This window comes from Daldinia childiae (assembly GCF_008694065.1).
Source record: "Daldinia childiae strain JS-1345 chromosome Unknown Scaffold7, whole genome shotgun sequence".
NCBI lineage: Eukaryota > Fungi > Ascomycota > Sordariomycetes > Xylariales > Hypoxylaceae > Daldinia > Daldinia childiae.
Window position 1 is genome coordinate 748,253 of NW_022984648.1, and position 20,207 is coordinate 768,459.

The window sequence follows — 20,207 nt, forward strand, 5'->3', positions numbered from 1 at the left end:
AATATAATATGGCAAAATGTGGGCATACTTTAGGTACTCTATGTGCCATGTGCCAACCATCTAAGACTCAATGCATTTACATATACCCAATCAGGCTGTTTAACTACATTCAATAACTTCCAGATATGGCAGTGATATAAGTGTGCATATAATATATTAGGCAATGAGGCTCTTCGCGCGTCTAGTTGAATAGGTATCATTCACAGCAGTCTGTTCAACATGTCCATCCCCAATTAACTCAGTCTGTCTATCGACGCCCACTAACATCTTCTTCACTCAATATACTTATTAACCTGCTCGTCAGTCCAGTCCCAGAATTTCTTGGCCGTGTCATTTCCACCCTCTTCTTCAGTCTTGGTCGCCTCTATCAAGTCCTTTCGAACCAAGCGAACTCGCCCCCACGGGATCACTGTAAGAGTTGAAAGTTAGCTGTCCGTACACCCCAAATGCTCCAAGAGGGTTTTCGCTGAATAACTAGGTACTTACCCCAACTTCCGGTTTTCTCAATGGTAATGTCGGGAGAAAGCCCGGCATACAGGAGAGTATAGGCGCCATTAATAGAGGGGTATGTTATGAGCGCTGTGAAAATACTCATAAAGCCTGATTGGTCACGGTACAAATCCGAAGCTAGATTCCCAGGGTTTAACGGAATGCTAATGACACCGTCGGCCTTATATCGCTTGGCGAACTCGACGCCGTGCAACCAGTTACCGGTCTTGCTGAGACCATATTTTATAAGGTATGATTTGTCATCGTGATAGTCTAAATTGCTCATATCGATACCAACGGACTTTAAACCAGTCATGTCTGTTGCCAAAGACGATACCCAGATTACGCGAGATGTTCCCTCAGTCTTGGCTGTCGAGACGAGAATCGGTGTCAAAAGCTTTGTAAACGCGTATGTTCCGATGCTGTTCACACCAAGATGATATTCATAACCCTGAGGGGTCTTGCTCGGTTCTGGGAGCGGGTTCTGAACACCAGCATTGTTAAACAGGACATCAAGTTTCTTTTCCTTCGAGAGAAACTCGTCGGCTGACGCTTTTATCGTAGTTAAGTCGCTAAGGTCTAACTTCAGGAAGCTTAGGCCTCCTTTCGAATTCGGGAAGGCTTTACTGATTTCGTCAATTGCATTTTCGGCCTTTTCTTGAGAACGTGCGGCAATGTATACTTTCGCATTCTTAGAGTAAAGAATCCTGGCGGTCTCTTTACCTACGCCCGTGTTTGAGCCGGTAACGATATAAACCTGCAAACCAAGCAAGTCAGCATCATGTTCCACGGTCTGTGTTAAGTATAAGTGGCCATGCTACTTACCTTGCCATGAAGATCGGATATATTTTTCTCAGTAAACCCCGGTTTTGGAGGGAAGAACTGAGTTATAGTGCTAGAAAAATGGGCACCCATTGCGCTGTCTATGATTCAATCAACGATAGATGGTGTTTAAAATGTAGCACAACTTGACTGTTTAAAGATTATAATTCACAAGATATCTAAGAGCAACCTTTATAAGCAGGCTCTCAGACATTTAAAAGGATTCCCAAACTACTCTTTATCAAAACCAGCCATGCCACGTACGCTTCTATTTCCGAACTGTCTCATCAGCTCAGAGAGTTAAAGTCATCTCATGCTGATAGACGCGGTGAATCTAGCCAATCAAGTCTCGTAGTTTCCGAGCGTACCAATCGTAATGCCAGATCTAGCTGTGGGGCTAATGAAGGCCCCGGCCGTGAACGCTTCCTAGGAGTCCGGTCATAACGATAGAGTTCCGTTTATACTATTCAATCATAGCACAACTCTTTACAAGCCACTCCTGTTAATAATTTTGAGAACCTTAGCTCGGTCCCTTAAAGCCGCTAGTTCCGTGCACGCTCATCCAAGTCTTCAGAAAATTAGAGCAGCGTTAGAAATACCAGCCAGCTAACTTCGATATTGCTTACTATTAGTAAGTCGCTTATATGCATGTGTTAAGTAGAGAGGTACCCAAGTATTCGGCTTTGCCTATTATAAAACCAATAAAAGATAGAGTTTTAGGTAAGCCAACTAGACTAGAATAGAAAGGAGCGGATTTTATAGGGGCTAGTTATTTATTCCTTTCAATATCTATGAGTAGGACAACTGAAGATAAATCCGAGACTTAGCAGACAAAGAGGGCCGGTACACGATACTCGTAAGCCTTGGTATATAGAGCTCGTCACTGTTTCCTACTTACTTAAGTTTCATTGTAGTTAACAGTTTCATAACATAATCCATTTCAAAGAGTAGCTTCAGTGAGCCAAATTAGCTTAATCATAGTAATGATAGAAAAGTTCCAAGATAGGAGGATTTAGAAAGGTAAAGGATTGGGAGATAACTGCTTTTCAGAGAATATGACCTATGCAAAGAGGTAGAAATATTTAACAATGAATACGTTAGCAGGTTATAATGAGTTTATAATAGTACGAGTAGAAATACGACATAGGTGGTGTTCTACTTAATCTATTAGGCGACAAGTGGATATCATGTTTAACTAAGAACATGTTTTTCAACTCCTAAGGATCAAGGACCTTATTGGGTATTTCCATACACAGCTACGTCCACACCTCCTGTTGTATACTCAAAAGTCCTTAAGGAATAACATAGGTATTCTAGCCAGCAGCCGCCTCCCAATACGTACCTAGGTATCAGGCGAACAATTCCTTTCAATGGCTATAACTTTGTAGGAAAACAGAGACGAAATATGAGCACCATTAGATGAAATAAGATAGTGCCATTTCTTTATTCCCGATCTCTATAAGGGTTCAGAAGTAATCCTACACATGGAGAAATCAATCTTACAACGTAATACCTTTAAGTATGGCTAAAGCTCGATGTTAATTTCTCTCACCGCGTATCAAATGAGATATCCTCTTCGAAATGATGTGCAAACACCATTTACCTCATGTTTATTAAGGGTTGGCTGTTTACTCTCCCTGAAACGATCATGGCAGGTTTAATATTATTAATTTTACAATTTAATAGGTAGCACATCTACCATACAGGATACACCCATACTTCATCGACAACTTCATAACAATGCATATTACGATACATTGTATGTATAGAAAGAAAGCAGCGTACGGATGATCACATTCTTGCCAGCCTATCAACAACTTGATTACGCGTGATCAAGCTCTCTGTTTCACATGCTGCTGAAAGATGTTGTAGAGGGATAGATTTGAGCATATATATATATGCCATACCCCCCGATTATGTAAGAAAAGTTTTACCATTCTCTCCTTTAACCTCGGGGTTCCGTTGATATTGATTTCGTAGACTTGTACCGTGCAAGGAAATTGTCCCTCATGTGTTATCACGTTACTCTGGAAATCTGCTGTGAAGAGGAATTCTCAAATGCCTTCCCAAACACCCTTCTACTGGTGAGGTTCTTCGTCCTCTGTCACGCAGCGAAGGTAACTTGGGCGCTTCAGGAACTTCAACATGGCGGGCCACCCCGTCCCCCGATGCCACAGGTTTGCACTGAGAATTGCCCAAACTATGATCCCGCATATCTTAGGCTTGAACGTGTGTTCTTCACTAGGTGCGAGAATTGTGTTAAAACAAAATGCTTAGAGAAATATGGGCTCAATGATGATGATGTGCCTATCATTATACATCGTGACAAGCTTCTCCGTGATGAGCTTCATACGGCAGTCGCTTTAAAGCCATATGATGAAGTAGTATTGCGGCTTTATATCGACTTTAATATCCACCAACGATGGGTATTAAGCGGCTCGCGATGGATCGTGGCTCATATCCCTATCGGAGGGAATGATCCACTAGGTCCGAACCCGACATACGATTTGGGGGGCGTGAGATGGTGGCTGGAACAGGGGATTGGTGGTATACGTCAAGATGTATTAGATTGGCTTAACGGCCTTCCACCATCAACATTTGGTTCCGATGAGCCACAGTCATTATCGACCATAGAACTTTGCCCCTCATTGGCTAGTGAAAGCCTTTCATCAGACGAGGATTCCGATCCGTCACTTGATGGTGATGACGATGAAGATGAAGACGAAGATGATGAGGACCGTCGTCCGCGATCGAGGTCGAGTACGAATTCGGATTCGTCGATGGAAGGCTACGAATGGTACGATAATTGGGCAGAGCATCACGCCTATTTGCCTGCCCAGTGTACCTACGAAGAATTCCGTGCATTGCAAGCAAGTCACCGGCAGGGTAACTCGCAGCCTCAAGGTTTGACAGGAGTAATGTCTGAAGCGAAACAATGAACAGCATCGCATCATTGCCTAGGTCTTGAATCTTTAAGTATCTTCCTAAGGTCGTAGTAGGTAGTGTAAAAACTATAAAGTCACTAAGTTAAGCGGATTAATACGACATAATTGGAATCACAAATGATCACCGGAGACTTGCCAAATGGTGCTTCTTAATGGTTTTATTATATCGAAGAGATATCTCTCGATATTTAAATAAGCCGATATGTCCTATTGGCATGGCCGCGACTTTTAGCATAGCGTGTGCTTTCCTACTGTATGCTTCCTTCTATTAGATTATTAATAGTATCAAATCCCAATGCAGATATTTTCTTTTCCCATATTCCCCCTCGCGCTTCTCTCCTCCAAAAACACTAGTAATCCCTTATCATAAATCTCTTAAGCAGAGGGGACAACGCAGTCGACCTCCTGGACGAAATCGTGAGTCCATTCCGATGTGGCGGGGAGGTCGTTCAGAGTTGCGCATTGGGGCACGAAGTTGACAGCGGCGCAGTTCTCTGGCAGAGTCTCGCCCTCATACACGTACCGAACGACTTGAATGTTTGCGCGCACGTAGCCGATGAATCGGTCGCACACAGCGTAGTAGCCGGGTGCGAGACCACCGAGCGCCACCGAGTCTCCAGACTTCTCAATCGTAAGTCCGTCGCTACCGCCGCCCACGTTGATGCTCGCGTCGTGCTCGCCAGGGTAGGTAGCATCGGTGCTTTCCGAGTCCTGTACGATGAAGCCCCACGGGAAGTCGGTGCCCAAGTCGTTTAGAACATCAACCCAGCCCTGTGCTTCTGTGCCGTTGCTGTAGTAAGGTGTGGAAGAGCTAGGGTTGCTCGCGGATACAACCGCGATGTTCTGGCCAGCACCGACGTGGATGCCGGAGAGGTAAGTTCCCGCTACGGAAGGATCCAAATCCTTGGTCTGGTCTCGGAGTTCTGCCTTGAGGTGGAAGCCCTTAGACCTGGAGAGTTGTTGGGCAGCCTGCGGGACTGGAGTAGCGCCAACGAGGGCGAGGAAGGTAAGAGGTGTGATGATTGAGGCGAGCATTTTGAATATTAGGTGATATTGAATATCGATTAATTTTATTAGAGATTAATATGTAATTGTATTTGATGTAATACTGGTTGATTGAATGAGAAATTTTTTTTCTTTATTCGAGAGCGATCATCCCGACCTTATATGTACTCCTGGCGATCGTAGCCCAACATCTCTCGTGGCGATGCACAAGCCCGAACTAGGTACCTAGAGACCGATTCCGAGATACCGATGGAGAATCCCCTTTCCAATTCTTCATCGGGAACGTTAAAGCATCTCGGACCAAGCGAGCCAACAACTGTCAACACGAAAGCTGCGGTCACCCGTCAGCGGCCTGACAGTAAGACTATCTTGAGATCGTAGACCCACGTATATTATGAAAATATGTCTGCTGATTGGACGAAATCTAATTTTTACTTACTTCCTGTCGATCTGGACTTTGTTTGTTTTAGAGGCTGAGCTCGAGATCACGAGGCGGCGCGGTAACCGTGCCGCTAGACACCCGCCGACCAATCCGAGTTAAGTCGATCACTTCTCGATTGGTCTTTTTCTTAAAATAGCGCGGTACGACGCATAATACCACTGATCTTTGGGGTTTAGTGGGTGATTTCTCAGGTAGAGAACTATCGTGATAGCTACCTATGTATTTCATACTATGTTCTACTACGTACTTCTACTCTCCCTTCATCACAATAACTATACGCCACGAGAAGAGCTATGATATGATGGCAAAAGGAATTTGATTAATAATTGGCGGAAATGAGATATTATTCAAAAGCTATTACATACAGTAACGTTAAAGTGCCAGGTAAAATTTAATAAAGTGCCAACCCATCCACTTTCCACGTGACATAAGCCATACAAAGCCACAACGCCATAATGAAATAATGAAATAAAAAAATATTTATTAGATTTTAATTATATATATAAATAACTTAACGAATAAATATAAAAAAATTATATAAAAATATTTATTAATTAAAGTAAAAAATTACGTAATTTATTATTGAATTTAAATAAAAATAACATGAAAATTTAATATATTATTTAATATTTTACATAAAATATAAAAATAAATATAAATTTACGAAATAAATTATAAAAATTTTATTTATTTTTTTATTAAGTTTATAAATTTTTAATTTAAATCAAAATAATCTTTATAAAATTTTAAATATTATATATATAAAATTATTTAAAAATATTATTATTATATTAAAAATATATTAAAAAATAAAAAGATCATTTTTAGCCGCATTGGGATCAATTTTAGTCGTAGTCACGTGCAACCTGAATTTTAATTTTTATTATTTTTTAATTTAAATAATGGTATATTTTGTAAAATATTTGGATGGAATTTCATAAAGTTATTAATAATAATATATAAAAAGTGGTAAAAAATTACCCTGTACTGGTCAAGTGAACGGGCCATTTTCATTATGGCGTTGTGGCTTTGGTGGCTTATGTCACGTGGAAAGTGGATGGGTTGGCACTTTATTAAATTTTACCTGGCACTTTAACGTTACTGTATTACATATATCAAAAATTTCCGTAAGTCATTAACCCTTTATTAGCCCCTGAGACAGTGCGCAAACATACTAGGGTAATCAATGGCTAGAGCATACGATAGACACCAAAGGATCGCCCATTTATAGGCTAATAAGCAGAGTAGAATTCGGATTACATGTAACTAACGAGTGACGTTGCATACTACTACGATTTTTTAACTCGCGTTAACCACACAGCACACAGCGGCCATCCCGTCAAGTGGATGTTTTAACAAACTCCCATTTCACCCCTTTCCGTATGCTTGAATCCTATCCCGTACTCATGCGTTGATGCAAGGCTTGTCGCAATGGGCGATGAAGTTGGTGTCAGCGTCGTTGCGGCATTTACTACTGCAGGCACACAAGAGCTCAACGCTAGACGGCTGTTCGTTCATGCAGACGAAGACAGCTTCAGAAACATTTGTCTTAGGCTTGCTATTTGTACAGAGCTCCGAGAGGCCATTGCAATAAGCCTTGCTGATATCATTAGGTGCAAAATCTACACAAGTTAGTAAAGACTTCCCCAGCTTAATTACCCTTTAGTCAGGGATCGTACTGTGACCGTTTTCAGTGAGCATATAACCACAATAGGTATAACCTTTACCGCACTTTGGACCAATACCCTGGGAGCCGCTTGGTACAGGAGCCACGCCGGATGTAGACGAAGAGGCTCCAGCCGGAAAAGAAGGCTGGCCGGTTGACGAAGTGAAAAGCGTGAGCGCAGATCCCGTCGAGTCGACACGTAGAAGCGGGCCTCTCATAGCCAGAGAAGAACCGGCTAGGAGACCGGGACCGAAAAGAATGACGTGAAATTTCATATTCGAGTACAGGAGAGCTGCACTGAGGACGTGCTTAATATATAGCAGTTATTAGCTAAACAAGACGAGGTTATTAATGACTTCGCGGCGACCCTTGAACATCGCATAATCTATCGCCTTATATAGAGCTGTTTCGAATGAACATGAACATTCATAGAATACGGACGGAGCAATACTACAATTCTAGTACAGGCAATTACCGCGAGGGACAGACGACCCAGATGTCCGAGGACTACAACACGTTTCTAGTGAGACGTCTTCGTGATATGTTCGGATGCCTTATGCGGAAGTGAAAAGCGAACCATAAGAATCACTACCGCCCTACATTGACATAAGTATATCTTAGATGGACTATAGAGTCGGTCTATCTCAATATGTTCGTGCTGCATTGCGCGGGAACACAACAAAATGTAACTTTGTGGGATTCCTATTTTAGGAATGATTACCGCGAAGTATAGGTTGACAAGCTCGGTATTACACACATTCTATTGAAGTAGGTATATATGTGGTACCCGAAGTTGGAAGTCATAGGCTTGAAGGCATATATACCGAGTATAGTAACGTCAGCCAGGCATTTAAAGCTGGGAACAACATCTCGATATGCGTATCTGCCCTGCATAATCGAACATCCAGCTGTGGTACAAGATGTAGCCAATGCGTGTTGTAAGTCCTCGTCTAGTGGAAATGTGATTCTAGAACTTGATATAAAGGCCCGACTCGAGAGAATAAAATGGAGGTTGGTTAGCAAGGTGACGTGGTTGTGGACGACTGCCACATATTCAGAGCTAGTCGTCCTTAGCACCAGCTGTTAAGCTTTGTCTAGGAACAGTATACCCGGGTAGATAAGTAGGAAAAATAGCCCTGGCTCGCTAATAATACTTCAAGTTACGGACATACACAGTTACGTGAATCGGGAGTTGTCTCGGGAATTAGGAAAAAATTCTGTGGAATTGTTCGAAATAGCCTTACTGATTTAGCCTTGCTGAGCAGCAGAATTACCTAAAACTAAATTCGAGTAACTAACTGTTCGAATGTCAAGTAGTTAGTATATTAATAATTCTCTCGATGAACCTCTATCAAAATATAAGGGACGGAAGGATTCATTTAGCGGAGGACGGCCGATGGACATGCGGGCCGAAGCCGATTGCCCCTCTGCTCCTGCAGGTCCATCAAAGGGGTCCAACATAAAATCTTTAGATCATCGATACATTCAATTGCACGCCTTATTGTATGAGACATGGAAGTACCTGATAAGAAATGCCCCGCAGTTGATTCTAGTCGGGAATTGCCCCTCCATCCTCCCGCTCTACTAAGTTTGCAAGTCTGGACCCCGCGAAACCCGCGCAAACTTCCAGCCTCGTCTCAATCAAGTTTGCTTATCAGGTTAGGTACTTTGACAGTGACTAGGTCCTTGAATATATGCAGGAACAAGGCTTGCAAGAGCACTAATTTCAATTCCATATCTTTACTTAAAGGTCCTCTAACAATCCTAATTGTACTCTTCCTATCTGCATCTATAGGAAAATATGTCGACCTCCGCTACACAACCCGTTATAACATCGTCGACGTCAGAAGCGCAGAAGCTCACGATCAGGGTCGGCACGCGCAAGTCAAAACTAGCCCTGAAGCAAGCCGATTATGTCGCCACCTCTCTGAAGCAATTACACCCGACGGTCAATTTTGAGATCAAGGGAATGCACTCGACAGCAGACAAGGACAAAATAACAGCATTGTACAAGTTCGGTGGCAAGGGACTATGGACGAACGAGCTAGAAGCAGAACTTGTGGCAGGGGAGCTCGATATCATTGTACACTCTCTAAAAGATATGCCGACGACGCTACCAGAGGGGCTCATTCTGGCCTGCGTAACACCCCGAGAGGACCCACGTGATGTTGTTGTCGTCAAGAAAGGACTGGAAGATAAATACAAGAAACTTGCAGACCTACCAGCGGGTGCCGTAGTTGGAACCAGTAGCGTTAGACGCATGGCGCAAATTAAGCGACGGTACCCGCATTTGGAGTTCAAGGACATGCGCGGGAACATCGACACTCGGCTTCAGAAGCTCGACGCTGAAGACAGCGGGTTCTCGGTGCTGATCCTAGCCGCTGCAGGCTTGCACCGGATGGGTCTGGACGGGCGCATCACACAATACCTCGATAGCACTACAGAGGGCGGCGGTATGCTACATGCCGTTGGCCAAGGAGGCCTGGGCATCGAGGCACGAGCAGACGACCAGAAGACGCTCAGCTTACTAAAACCCCTCGAGGACGTCAAGGCCATGCTAGCGGCAGAGTCAGAAAGAAGTGTCATGAGAACGCTAGAAGGCGGTTGTAGTATTCCCATCGGCGTAGAGACAAAATGGGTAGGAGACAATACGCTGAGATTAACAGGGACAGTTGTCAACGTCGAAGGCACAGAAGCCGCCGACGCTGAGAAGGTCGAAGAGATCAAGACGCGGGAGGAGGCCATTGCGTTCGGCAAGAAAGTAGCCCAACAGCTGACGGATAACGGCGCGCAAAAGATCTTAGATGTGATAAATGAGGATCGAGAGGCCAATAAAGATAAGGCGGAACCGTGGGTACCGGCGTAGAGTTACCATATAGAACTGGGGGCAAAAATCTAGGCTTATAGGGGAAGATTGCGGACAATGCTTTTTTAGACTTGAGCCGTCCATTCTATGTAACCTTTATGTAGAATCTGCGCGGATGCTTTCGCCATGATGATGAGAATACCCCAAACGAGTTTATGATACAAGGTTGAGCCCGTCTCTGTCCCACTCGCTGGTTGTTGAATGCCAATATCCATTTCCGGTGAACACCTACCCACTACCCCCCCCCCATAACACATCACTTACACTTAGAACTCCCCATCCCTTTCATATATAAGTCTAGTGTTCCTCCGAGCCGGTAAACGTCTTGTATTCCTCGAGGTCCATAAGAGCGTCGAAGTCCTTGACGCCCTGCTCGCCAACCTGCACCTTAACAATCCAACCGCCGCCGTGCGAGTCGTCCTCAGGAACCTGGTTGATAGTACCGGGCTTCTCCTCGAGGGCTAGGTTGACGCCGGTAACCTTGCAGGCGATAGGGGCGTTGATATCGGCGGCGCTCTTGACCGACTCGACGGCGCCGATAGCATCGCCCGCGCTAACCTCCTTGCCCTCCTCCGGCAACTCAACGTATACGACGTCGCCCAGCTCCTCAGCGGCGTACTCCGAGATACCGATTACGCCAGCCGTCTTTTCGGCGTTCAGATCGATCCATTCGTGGTCCTTGGTGTACTTGCGGATATCTCCTACGGTAGCGGTTAATGGTGGTCAGCAGCAACAAGAGTGCAATATGCTTAGGTGTGCTCGTGTAAGTGTCTGTAAGCGGTATTTTGGGGGGTTTTGGTGGCTTAGTTGAAGGGCGACATCGGATAACTCACTTATCGGCGAAGCAGAGAAAGCTCGCAGCGTCGCGGGTTGCCAATTGGATCTTGTGCGTGGTGCTTGTGCTAGTCGAGAGAAGGTCGACGGTCTAGCTGCCCGAAGGCATCGCGCGATTGAGGCCATTATGAGAGTAGAGTAGAGTAGAGTATGATCGTAAGAGGGGAGATGTTGTAGACCGCAGCTTTGATGAAGCTAGCTTTTTCTTTCGAAGCTTTGTGCTTAGGTAGGTACTGGTACTGGTACTGATATCGTATCGATGATACCACTACTTTGAAATTGTTTAATGTTGGTACGATCCTCTCAGCTTGGCGCCGAACAGTTGCCCGATGTATGAGTCCGCACTGTTTCTTTTAGTGTATCATGCACCTAACCATACAGTGCGTCGTGTCTACATCTATCATAGGGTCCGATAAGGTATTAGCCAATCCAAACTCCTCAATTGCCCCGCGTCATGATGAAAACTCCGGGTTATTCCACTAGACCTCAATTGATAAGAAAAATCATTATAAGCATAGATATGCTTATGTAGTTAGAGACATACTTAAATCAACGGATAAAGAAGTATATACGGAGGAAAGATAAAAATGAAAGATAACCTGAAGTAAGTCTATCTCCAACAGCGTTGACAAACGGACAGTTGGTGCTATGATATTCAAAGATACATTATTCAACGTAAGAGGCTTAGGTATAGCTTTGAGTTCTAACAGACGAAATTCACGACTTAGTTTAGATAGAATATTCCGAGCCTACCGTTAAATAGTCAATATGCATTGCTTTGCATCAAAAGTGGCAGATATGGTCTTGTGCCATGTTATTATAACGATTGTATTTTATCTGTTTAATACTCTATAACTTGAAGACTTAGCCTATCAGCTACTATGCCGCAGTAGAAGTCGACCGTCATCATTGTGTATCCTGAATCCTAAGTAGTTAGGGTTATATAGACATTCCTCCAAAAGCGCCTTTCAACTCGATATCCTTATGCCCCTTCGTTGCTACTATAACTATCTACTTGTTAAGTTGTATTTCTCTTTCTGTAATTAAGGCGGACCGATATTATACTTAAGTAGGACACTATAAAAGTTCCACTGGTTGAATAATAGGTCGATTATCGTGGGAAGAAGAAATTATTAGCTGAAGCCAACACTAACCGTGCCCAAATGAGCGGCATGGCAATAAAAGTTTTAGCGATATTTCTACGAAGTCTCAAGTACTCTATATCGCAATCCAAATGTTCCTAGATATTTAGCCGTTGTTTTGGTGGTTCGCCTCTAACTACTCTTTGAATAATAATCACCAATAGATCCAAGCGGCACATCTAGAGTTACACAGAAAAATAGGCGCATATATAATTAAATCTCACAGAAATAAAGGATCACAGTAAGTAATATAGACGATAATTTAATAAATAAATTAGATTTAAACGCGATACTTTAATGTGATTGGTCTAGACTCGATGCCAGTACACACGCCCTTCGGAGGACAAGTGTCTAGACAGGGCGGAAAGGGGCGAAGGTCCCCAAGAAGAAAATATCGTGATATTATTGGATTCAGTTAAAAATGCTTTGATTATCCAGAATTGGGACTTCCTATCGAAACTTTAGTGCTCCTTATTCAAAATCCTGAATATTCAATTGTCATCATCATTGTCGCTTATATCCAAGTCACCTAGTAAACTTTCTACCATGACGGTAGGCTTTGTTAATAAGATATGTCTCTTATCAGGCTGCGAGAATAAGGCCGAGTCCTTGCAATGCCCAACATGCCTGAAGCTGGGTATCGACAATAGCTACTTTTGCTCGCAAGACTGCTTCAAAAGTGCTTGGGTAATGCCCCTCTGGCACCTTATCCCACGTATTAGACACTCGCGTCTATAACTCCTAACCTGATTATTTCGAATACTAATAATATATAACAGCCCGAACACAAGAAGATACATAAAGCTTTCCTAAATAAGACACATAGTGGTATTTACCAATTCAACTATGTCGAGGGCATTTCTAAACTATCTATAGCGACCGGGACGGGAACGTATAATCCGTTCCCTTCATTCTACTTCACTGGACCATTACGACCGGTTTACCCGCTCTCTCCGAGGCGCGAAGTCCCAAAGACGATACGGCACCCAGACTACGCAGAAACGGGAATCCCAACAAGCGAGTTGAAGCTTATTAGGAATAAGATCGATATCCTCGACGCTGAAGGACAAGATGCTATGCGTAAGGTTTGTAGACTAGGCCGAGAGGTATTGGACCTTTTGGCCGCCGAAGTCAGACCTGGAATTACCACAGACTATCTTGACGAGCTTTGTCATAAGCTCTGTATAGAACGCGATGTAAGCACCTTTATGCTAACCCTTTAGTTTTCTATGATGTTAATCATATTCAGTCCTATCCTTCCCCGTTGAATTATAAGGACTATCCCAAGTCGTTTTGCACGTCTATAAACGAAGTAATCTGCCACGGCATCCCAGATCAGCGCGTACTAATCGACGGCGACATCATCAACTTAGACGTCAGTTTATATCACGGAGGATACCACGCGGATCTGAACGAAACATACTATGTCGGTCACAAGGCAAAAGCAGACCCTGATACGGTCAGAGTGGTTGAGACAGCAAGAGAATGTCTCGAAGAAGCAATCAAAGTTGTGAAGCCCGGTTATCTGGTCCGAGACTTTGGTGCCGTCATTGAGAAATATGCAAAATCAAAAGGGTGTAGTGTCGTCAGGGACATTGTCGGACACGGCGTCAACACCCATTTTCACAGCCCACCTAACGTTCCTCACTACACCAAGAACAAGGCCGTTGGAGTTTGCAAGCCTGGAATGACGTTTACTATTGAGCCTATGGTTTCTTTGGGGAAGCATCAATTTGTGACGTGGCCTGATAACTGGACCATTACAACAATTGATGGGAAGAAGTCGGCGCAATTCGGTGAGTTTACCTAGACGTCTATTTATATGTGTTCGGAGAATTCATATGATTGACATATATATCCTAGAGCATACATTACTGGTGACCGAGACGGGCGTCGAGATCTTGACTGCTCGGCTACCAACATCGCCTGGCGGCCCTGTTCGTACGCCGGAGGATGTTTGACTGTTACTTTAGCGATACTACAATTTCAAAAACAGGACTGTTTTCTGCGCTAAGCCTAATAGATGCGTTTCTTAATTGTAGACCGTGAGTTTCATAGCCAAATTATACCATGAACCTAGTTCATTAACATCATCCAAAATAATTTCCTAAATTACTTCATATGGTCTGATAGGCTATTAACTCAGAAGAAATGTTCAGTTTAATGTCCTTCTGGTTTGCGTAAATTCATATAATACCAAGGAGGTTAGGTTAATTGCCCCCCTCGTCAACAGCGTAGTAAATAATTGTCCGGAGCACCAATTACGACCAACAACGTTAACAGGTAGCTGTCTATTCATCTGCTGACGGGAGCCTCCCGCAATATTTTGATTTAGGTGAGACCTATGTACCTTAGGTACTTAACCTAGGTAAACACCTAAATCAGGATGGTTTCCGATTCGACTGTCCGTATGTTACACGTGAGAAGAGGTCTACCAATGGGTAGCTGGCGACCTATTAACGTTACCAAATTCAGAATAACAACATCAAATGTTTAGTGTTTCCTTTCGCGAATTGATGTTTCGCGTCGCGTTCGACAAGTGATCATCCTTCCTGTATTTTGCAATGTCTTATTGGCTCGTTGCTGTTGGTACTATAAACTTAGCCGCCCCAAAGCTTGCAACTGTCAGCTACGCCAAATATAATACCTACGTCAAGTTCAAACAAACGAACCACATGCAGGACTTGGATGATGGTAGAAGAAGAAATAAAACGTCAAAACAGATTAAAAATAGTTAAATAAGTGGGATTTGGCACCGAACTTAATTCAGTGTTATTATGAGGTTTATGTACCTAATTGCAGTAGGCACTTGCCTGAAAACGTTGAACCCATTGGTGTACTTCGTAATGTATTAAAGTAAGCAATAGCCCACATGTGCAATAACCCACCTAAAATAAACCCACCCAAACAGCCAAACCAGTTGACCTTGTCGCAAAAAAAAGCCCCCTTTGCCTTTGCCCCTCAATCGCGTACATAGTACATCAAGTATTTCGTACTTCTTAAGGTTCCACCCGTCACATCTCCCGGGATCCCGCATCGTTAAGCATCCTACCTACCTTGACTTTGCTCGACTTGAACTTTACTACCATTCCACCAACTGCACGTCTTGACCTTTTTCAAGGCCCGCCTCAGGTACGAAGGTATGTATGTTTATATGCATGAAATTATTACCTACTACCCCGGACAACCTTAGGTTAGGCATTCATCCGTTGGCGACCAAATTGTCAGTTGCTATCGCCTGAAATTCTGGGAAATTCTGGTCCTGGTCCTCATCCTTCCCCTTTCCCACCAGATTTAATATCTACCTATCTACATACCATCTGCATCTTGGGATCGACAGCCTAACCTTGACGGGTTGCCAGCTGAATTCATTTCCATATAGATACTTACCTAGACATCAAGACTAACACGTATAGACGCTGAAGTACTCGTACCCAACCAACATTCCTCATTACTTGTCGGAACCCTCGCTATCCATTCCAAGACAACTCCGATGAAGTCAAATACGGGGCTAATCTGAGACCTTCTCATCATCCGTCCCGAGATTCGCCCACATTCCTTGCGTTTGAATAGCGTTTAGCTATCATTTCTGCCTCGTCTTCTCCACTGTCGCCTTCCAACCTGGATTCGTCAACCCTTTCGGCGGGGTCCGGAGCCCAATTCCACGACGCCGTAGACACAATGGAGCAAGATCACATTGCTGCGCCTCTCCCCCACGACATCCACGATGTCCAGGATGATACCCTTGTTGGCTTCGATGGACCTATGCATATCAGGAGTGAATCAGGCGGTCATGAACCTCATCATCGGCAATCGCAGTCTCTCGACCGAGGACTAGCTAACAGCGCGCGTACCGATGACATCGACCCCAACACTATCGACTCAAACGCTGTCGACCCCAGTACTCAGTTCGAGGCTCATCCATATGAGCCTCCTGCGCAGTCCATGTCGAGACCTGCTTCATCATCCGGTCCTGGCGAAAGGCTCTATACCGGCGAGGCTCCGAGGGAGAGCAACGGTGCAGATCGCAATACTCGAAATCACGTCGTGATCAAGGTCGGAATGGTGGGGGATGCGCAGATCGGGAAGACATCTCTGATGGTAAAATATGTTGAAGGTAGTTGGGACGAGGATTATATTCAGACGTTGGGTGTCAACTTCATGGAGAAGACGATCAGCATACGAAATACCGAGATAACATTCAGCATATGGGATCTAGGCGGCCAGAGAGAATTTGTCAACATGCTTCCCCTAGTTTGCAACGATGCCGTTGCCATACTGTTCATGTTCGACTTGACGCGCAAGAGTACGCTTAATAGTATCAAGGAGTGGTATCGCCAGGGACGAGGCTTCAATAAGACGGCGATTCCTATTCTGGTAGGGACGAAATACGACCACTTCGTTAACTTCCCGAGGGAGGACCAGGAGGAGATTTCGAACCAGGTAGGCTTGGATGCGATACGAAGTAAGGAATTGTAGCTTACAACCGATTTAGGCAAAACGGTTCGCCAAGGCGATGCGAGCTGCTCTTATCTTTAGCAGTACTAGCCATAGCATCAACGTCCAGAAGGTTAGTCCCATCTCATACGCGCCCTTTTTAGATGCCACTATGCTAACCATTTCTCATAGATCTTCAAGATAGTCTTATCAAAGGCCTTTGACCTCAAGTGCACAATACCTGAGATTGAGAATGTTGGCGAGCCCCTCCTGCTCTACCAGTCGGTCTAAACTCGAGCCCAACCTACACTTTGTAGCGTTTATTGTAAGAGGTTCTACATGTTGACCTAGCACTTATTATAATTGCGTGGTTCCGATTCCTGCCATTTTACATTTTACGATATTCAACGGCCTTTACGACAATACGAGTTCCAGCCAGTTCTGGACCTTTAAATCCTGTAGCTTTGCCACATAGCCGAAGCATGTTCTTGACGCCCGACGGCCAAGCCTTTCAGCCTTAGAATATTCGATGCTTTACCTCGAGAGCATTCCTTTGATGAGCTGACATAATAACGCCGAATCGTTAAGAATACACATCTAGATACATTTCCTTTGTATGAACCGTCGCTAGGCGGACTCGATTTGCACCAGGGTTTACAACATAGTTTCGCATTAAGGAGTACATGGGCAATCTCGACTCGGAGAGGGCATTTGCCAAGCAGGATCACCAGACGACAGATTGCCTGTCACTTTTTGGCATGGATAATCAACAAAAAATACACCCATCGTCGATCCTGAATTTGTCTTTTCGGTCACTTGGTTTTTTATTTCGGCCCGGAGGAGGGGGTTTGGAGGCCATATATGATTTTAATCACTAGTCGTTTGGTACGCAACGCAAGTTGACGTTGTAGTTCCGCACGATGTTAGTTTTGAGCTTCACACCTACCCTACCTACTTGCCCGTCTTTGCACATCATCGCTGTATGGTGTATGGCAACATTGCAATGCCGAGGAGGAAAAGAAGGGAGAACGACAATGTTGGAACTACCACTACGGTCAACAGTAGGGTAGTAAGTAAGTAAGCAGAAGAAGAGAAATCAAGACTGATGAAAAGCAAATACTTCGTGTCCGTTGCCGTGGTTCGACTTTGTGAATGCTACTTTGCATATACCTTAGCTGTTCTCTTGTAAGAACTACATCCTATCGCTTACTCTACCGAGGAAATTTGATATGCAAGTACGAGTTACACTATCATAGCAAGGGGAGTTTTTATTTAATCAGCCTCGTCGCACTTCTATCTAATTTTCTCTAGCTCATGGGCAGTATTTATATAGAATTACACGGGGAAAAAATTACTCTCCCCTATCCACACCTATGCTAGGACCCACCCGCCCATCGTGAATGCCGCCATTCCCCATCTCTCCCTTCCCTGTTCTCTATAAACTACAAAATATAGACCCATCCATACACAGGAGCCTCCACTAAGGACCTGCACCCCAGAATCGTCTTATTACATGGGAGAGAATCTTAAGCCGGCCCACCCTTCTGCACGCCCTCCCCCTCGCCCTTCTGCGGGTCCTCGCGGGGGTGCTCGGCGGCGCCCTTCTTGGACGGGATGTCGGACGAGCTGCTCGCGACGCGCGTGTCCTTTTTCCGGATCATCTCTTTGTACTCCTCCTGCGCGCCCTTCTTCTCCTCGTAGTTCGTCGCCATGTCGCTGTTGTCCGCGCTCGTAGGCGGGACTTGGCGGCCGGTCTGGCTGCTGCCGAAGGCAGCTTTGGGGTTGCCCTTTTTGGGGAGTTGGTTTGTGGGAGGGTTTTCGTCGCTGTCGGAGTCGGAGTCGGAGTCGGATCCGTCGTCGGATGAGGGCGGTGTGGAGGCGGGAGTGGAAGATGAAGAGGAGTCTTCGCCGGATTCTACGGCGGGAGCTTTTTCCTCGTCGGGGACTGGGGCGCCGCCGTGGGTGTGCTCGGAGGTCTTTTTGGAGGGGCTAGAGGAGAGAAGCCATGCTAAGGCTGGGATGGTGAAGACGACGGAGCCGATGAGCCTGTGGGTGGTAGATGTTAGTACACAATTGCTTATACAATATTGTCCTCTACCCTCTCAAAATTACCCAATTAACCCAGAAAAGTTGAAAGCTACTCACCAAGGCATATCACTGGACTTTTCCGCGCCCACGCTTCCGGCATGACCACTTGATGAATATCCTCTCCTCGCAGCCGATCGTAGTACGGACTGCCGCTGAGCTGGCGTAGACGCAGTAGCTCGTTTAGCGGCGGTACGCAGGGAGGAAGTAAAGACACGAGATGTCGACATTGTCTATGTATTTTTCAAGTTGCGTCTCAATGGCACGAGAGTGAAGTGAAATCAAAGGTACGCAGCACAGGGAAGCAGAAGTTAAGGACAAACTCGATCTAGAGGGAGGGAATTCCAATGAAAGTTTGTTTCTTATGTAAGTCGGGTATTGTCTCTTAAGGTTCAATCAGCCGAGGAATTCCGTCAGACCTTGTGCTTGCCGAGAGAAATTAAAAAAAAAAAAAAAAGGGGACGAGGAGGATAGTTAGCTATTATTATTATTACTATAGTTTAGCTTTGAGAAATAATTAACTAAATACATGATATCTATTTTGGAATCTTCTGGCTTTCTCTTGCTAATTGTTTCGACAATTTGGTGATTCCTTCTTTGAAGTCATCCATGTCATCCATTCTTAGCAGCTTTTACCTTAGGTACATAGCAGCTTACTGCGTCCATGACCGGAGCTTGTGTGGGGCCTTCCCCGGTAAAAAGGCACCATTTCCACTAAACATCACCGTTCCTTTACGTCATTAGAACCCAAGTACGTACTCCCAATTGCCTAGTCCGAACTGAGGATAGCTTGGCAACTTGGCCATAGCTCTTTTTGCGCTTTTATTACTTTTATGTACTTCCGTAATGTACCCGTCAGGATTCTAAACATCCGACCTTTTACCGGGGCTTCGCCCCTAAGGTCAGGGACTTTTAGATGGAAACGTACTTTTAAATGGAAATTTCTGTAGCTACTTTATTTAGTATGGGTCCCGCACCTAAAATCCAAGTACCACCGGAATAATGAAATATCACATTAGTTACAAATCCAAACCCTTCATTATTTACATTTGCCACCTGTTTTAAATCTCAACATCATCAAATACGTTGATTTTCAACATCTAAATCAGTCACCCACAACTGATTTAAATACCCAAAACCACGTAATGTATTTATATTACAGGGTCTTTTACCCTTAATTAATTAATAAAGGCATCAAAAGGTGTATTGTGTGTAAATGAAGCATTTGTGAATATTACGATAAATAACGGACTTTGTCCTGGATAATTAAGTAAAATGAGGGGTTTATTACATAATATGGAGTTAAGGTATTAGACACTTGCATGTAAAATAGACTATTCATTTCAAACGAGATACAAAATTTTGTATGAGAAACGCTAGTAAAATTTTGTATTGAAATTTCTATCTAAAAGTACGTTTCCATCTAAAAGTCCCTGACCTTAGGGGCGAAGCCCCGGTAAAAGGTCGGATGTTT

At 44.3% G+C, this 20,207-nt stretch overlaps 7 protein-coding genes across 7 annotated transcripts; 3 read left to right on the top strand and 4 right to left on the bottom strand.

Annotated features, from left to right (window-relative positions):
* Window positions 1-272: 272 nt before the first annotated feature.
* Window positions 273-1,404, bottom strand: GL218_06515 (uncharacterized protein; the record flags this gene model as incomplete). The annotated part of the gene is made up of 3 exons (XM_033583231.1): window positions 273-409; window positions 487-1,246; window positions 1,315-1,404. The coding sequence occupies 3 exons, from the start codon at window positions 1,402-1,404 to the stop codon at window positions 273-275; spliced, it is 987 nt and encodes a 328-aa protein (XP_033433400.1).
* A 3,227-nt stretch (window positions 1,405-4,631) lies between these two features.
* On the bottom strand, window positions 4,632-5,291 carry GL218_06516 (uncharacterized protein; the record flags this gene model as incomplete). The annotated part of the gene is made up of 1 exon (XM_033583232.1): window positions 4,632-5,291. One exon carries the CDS (start codon window positions 5,289-5,291, stop codon window positions 4,632-4,634), a length of 660 nt encoding a protein of 219 aa, XP_033433401.1.
* Window positions 5,292-9,170: 3,879 nt separating this feature from the next.
* GL218_06517 (Porphobilinogen deaminase) lies at window positions 9,171-10,235 on the top strand (the record flags this gene model as incomplete). Its single annotated transcript, XM_033583233.1, has 1 exon — window positions 9,171-10,235. One exon carries the CDS (start codon window positions 9,171-9,173, stop codon window positions 10,233-10,235), a length of 1,065 nt encoding a protein of 354 aa, XP_033433402.1.
* A 297-nt stretch (window positions 10,236-10,532) lies between these two features.
* On the bottom strand, window positions 10,533-11,195 carry GL218_06518 (Glycine cleavage system H protein 2, mitochondrial; the record flags this gene model as incomplete). The annotated part of the gene is made up of 2 exons (XM_033583234.1): window positions 10,533-10,936; window positions 11,069-11,195. 2 exons carry the CDS (start codon window positions 11,193-11,195, stop codon window positions 10,533-10,535), a joined length of 531 nt encoding a protein of 176 aa, XP_033433403.1.
* Window positions 11,196-13,287: 2,092 nt separating this feature from the next.
* Window positions 13,288-14,172, top strand: GL218_06519 (Methionine aminopeptidase 1; the record flags this gene model as incomplete). Its single annotated transcript, XM_033583235.1, has 3 exons — window positions 13,288-13,407; window positions 13,461-14,007; window positions 14,075-14,172. 3 exons carry the CDS (start codon window positions 13,288-13,290, stop codon window positions 14,170-14,172), a joined length of 765 nt encoding a protein of 254 aa, XP_033433404.1.
* A 1,720-nt stretch (window positions 14,173-15,892) lies between these two features.
* Window positions 15,893-16,939, top strand: GL218_06520 (Septum-promoting GTP-binding protein 1; the record flags this gene model as incomplete). The annotated part of the gene is made up of 3 exons (XM_033583236.1): window positions 15,893-16,654; window positions 16,707-16,781; window positions 16,841-16,939. The coding sequence occupies 3 exons, from the start codon at window positions 15,893-15,895 to the stop codon at window positions 16,937-16,939; spliced, it is 936 nt and encodes a 311-aa protein (XP_033433566.1).
* A 1,235-nt stretch (window positions 16,940-18,174) lies between these two features.
* GL218_06521 (uncharacterized protein) lies at window positions 18,175-18,963 on the bottom strand (the record flags this gene model as incomplete). Its single annotated transcript, XM_033583237.1, has 2 exons — window positions 18,175-18,694; window positions 18,794-18,963. 2 exons carry the CDS (start codon window positions 18,961-18,963, stop codon window positions 18,175-18,177), a joined length of 690 nt encoding a protein of 229 aa, XP_033433565.1.
* Window positions 18,964-20,207: the final 1,244 nt, after the last annotated feature.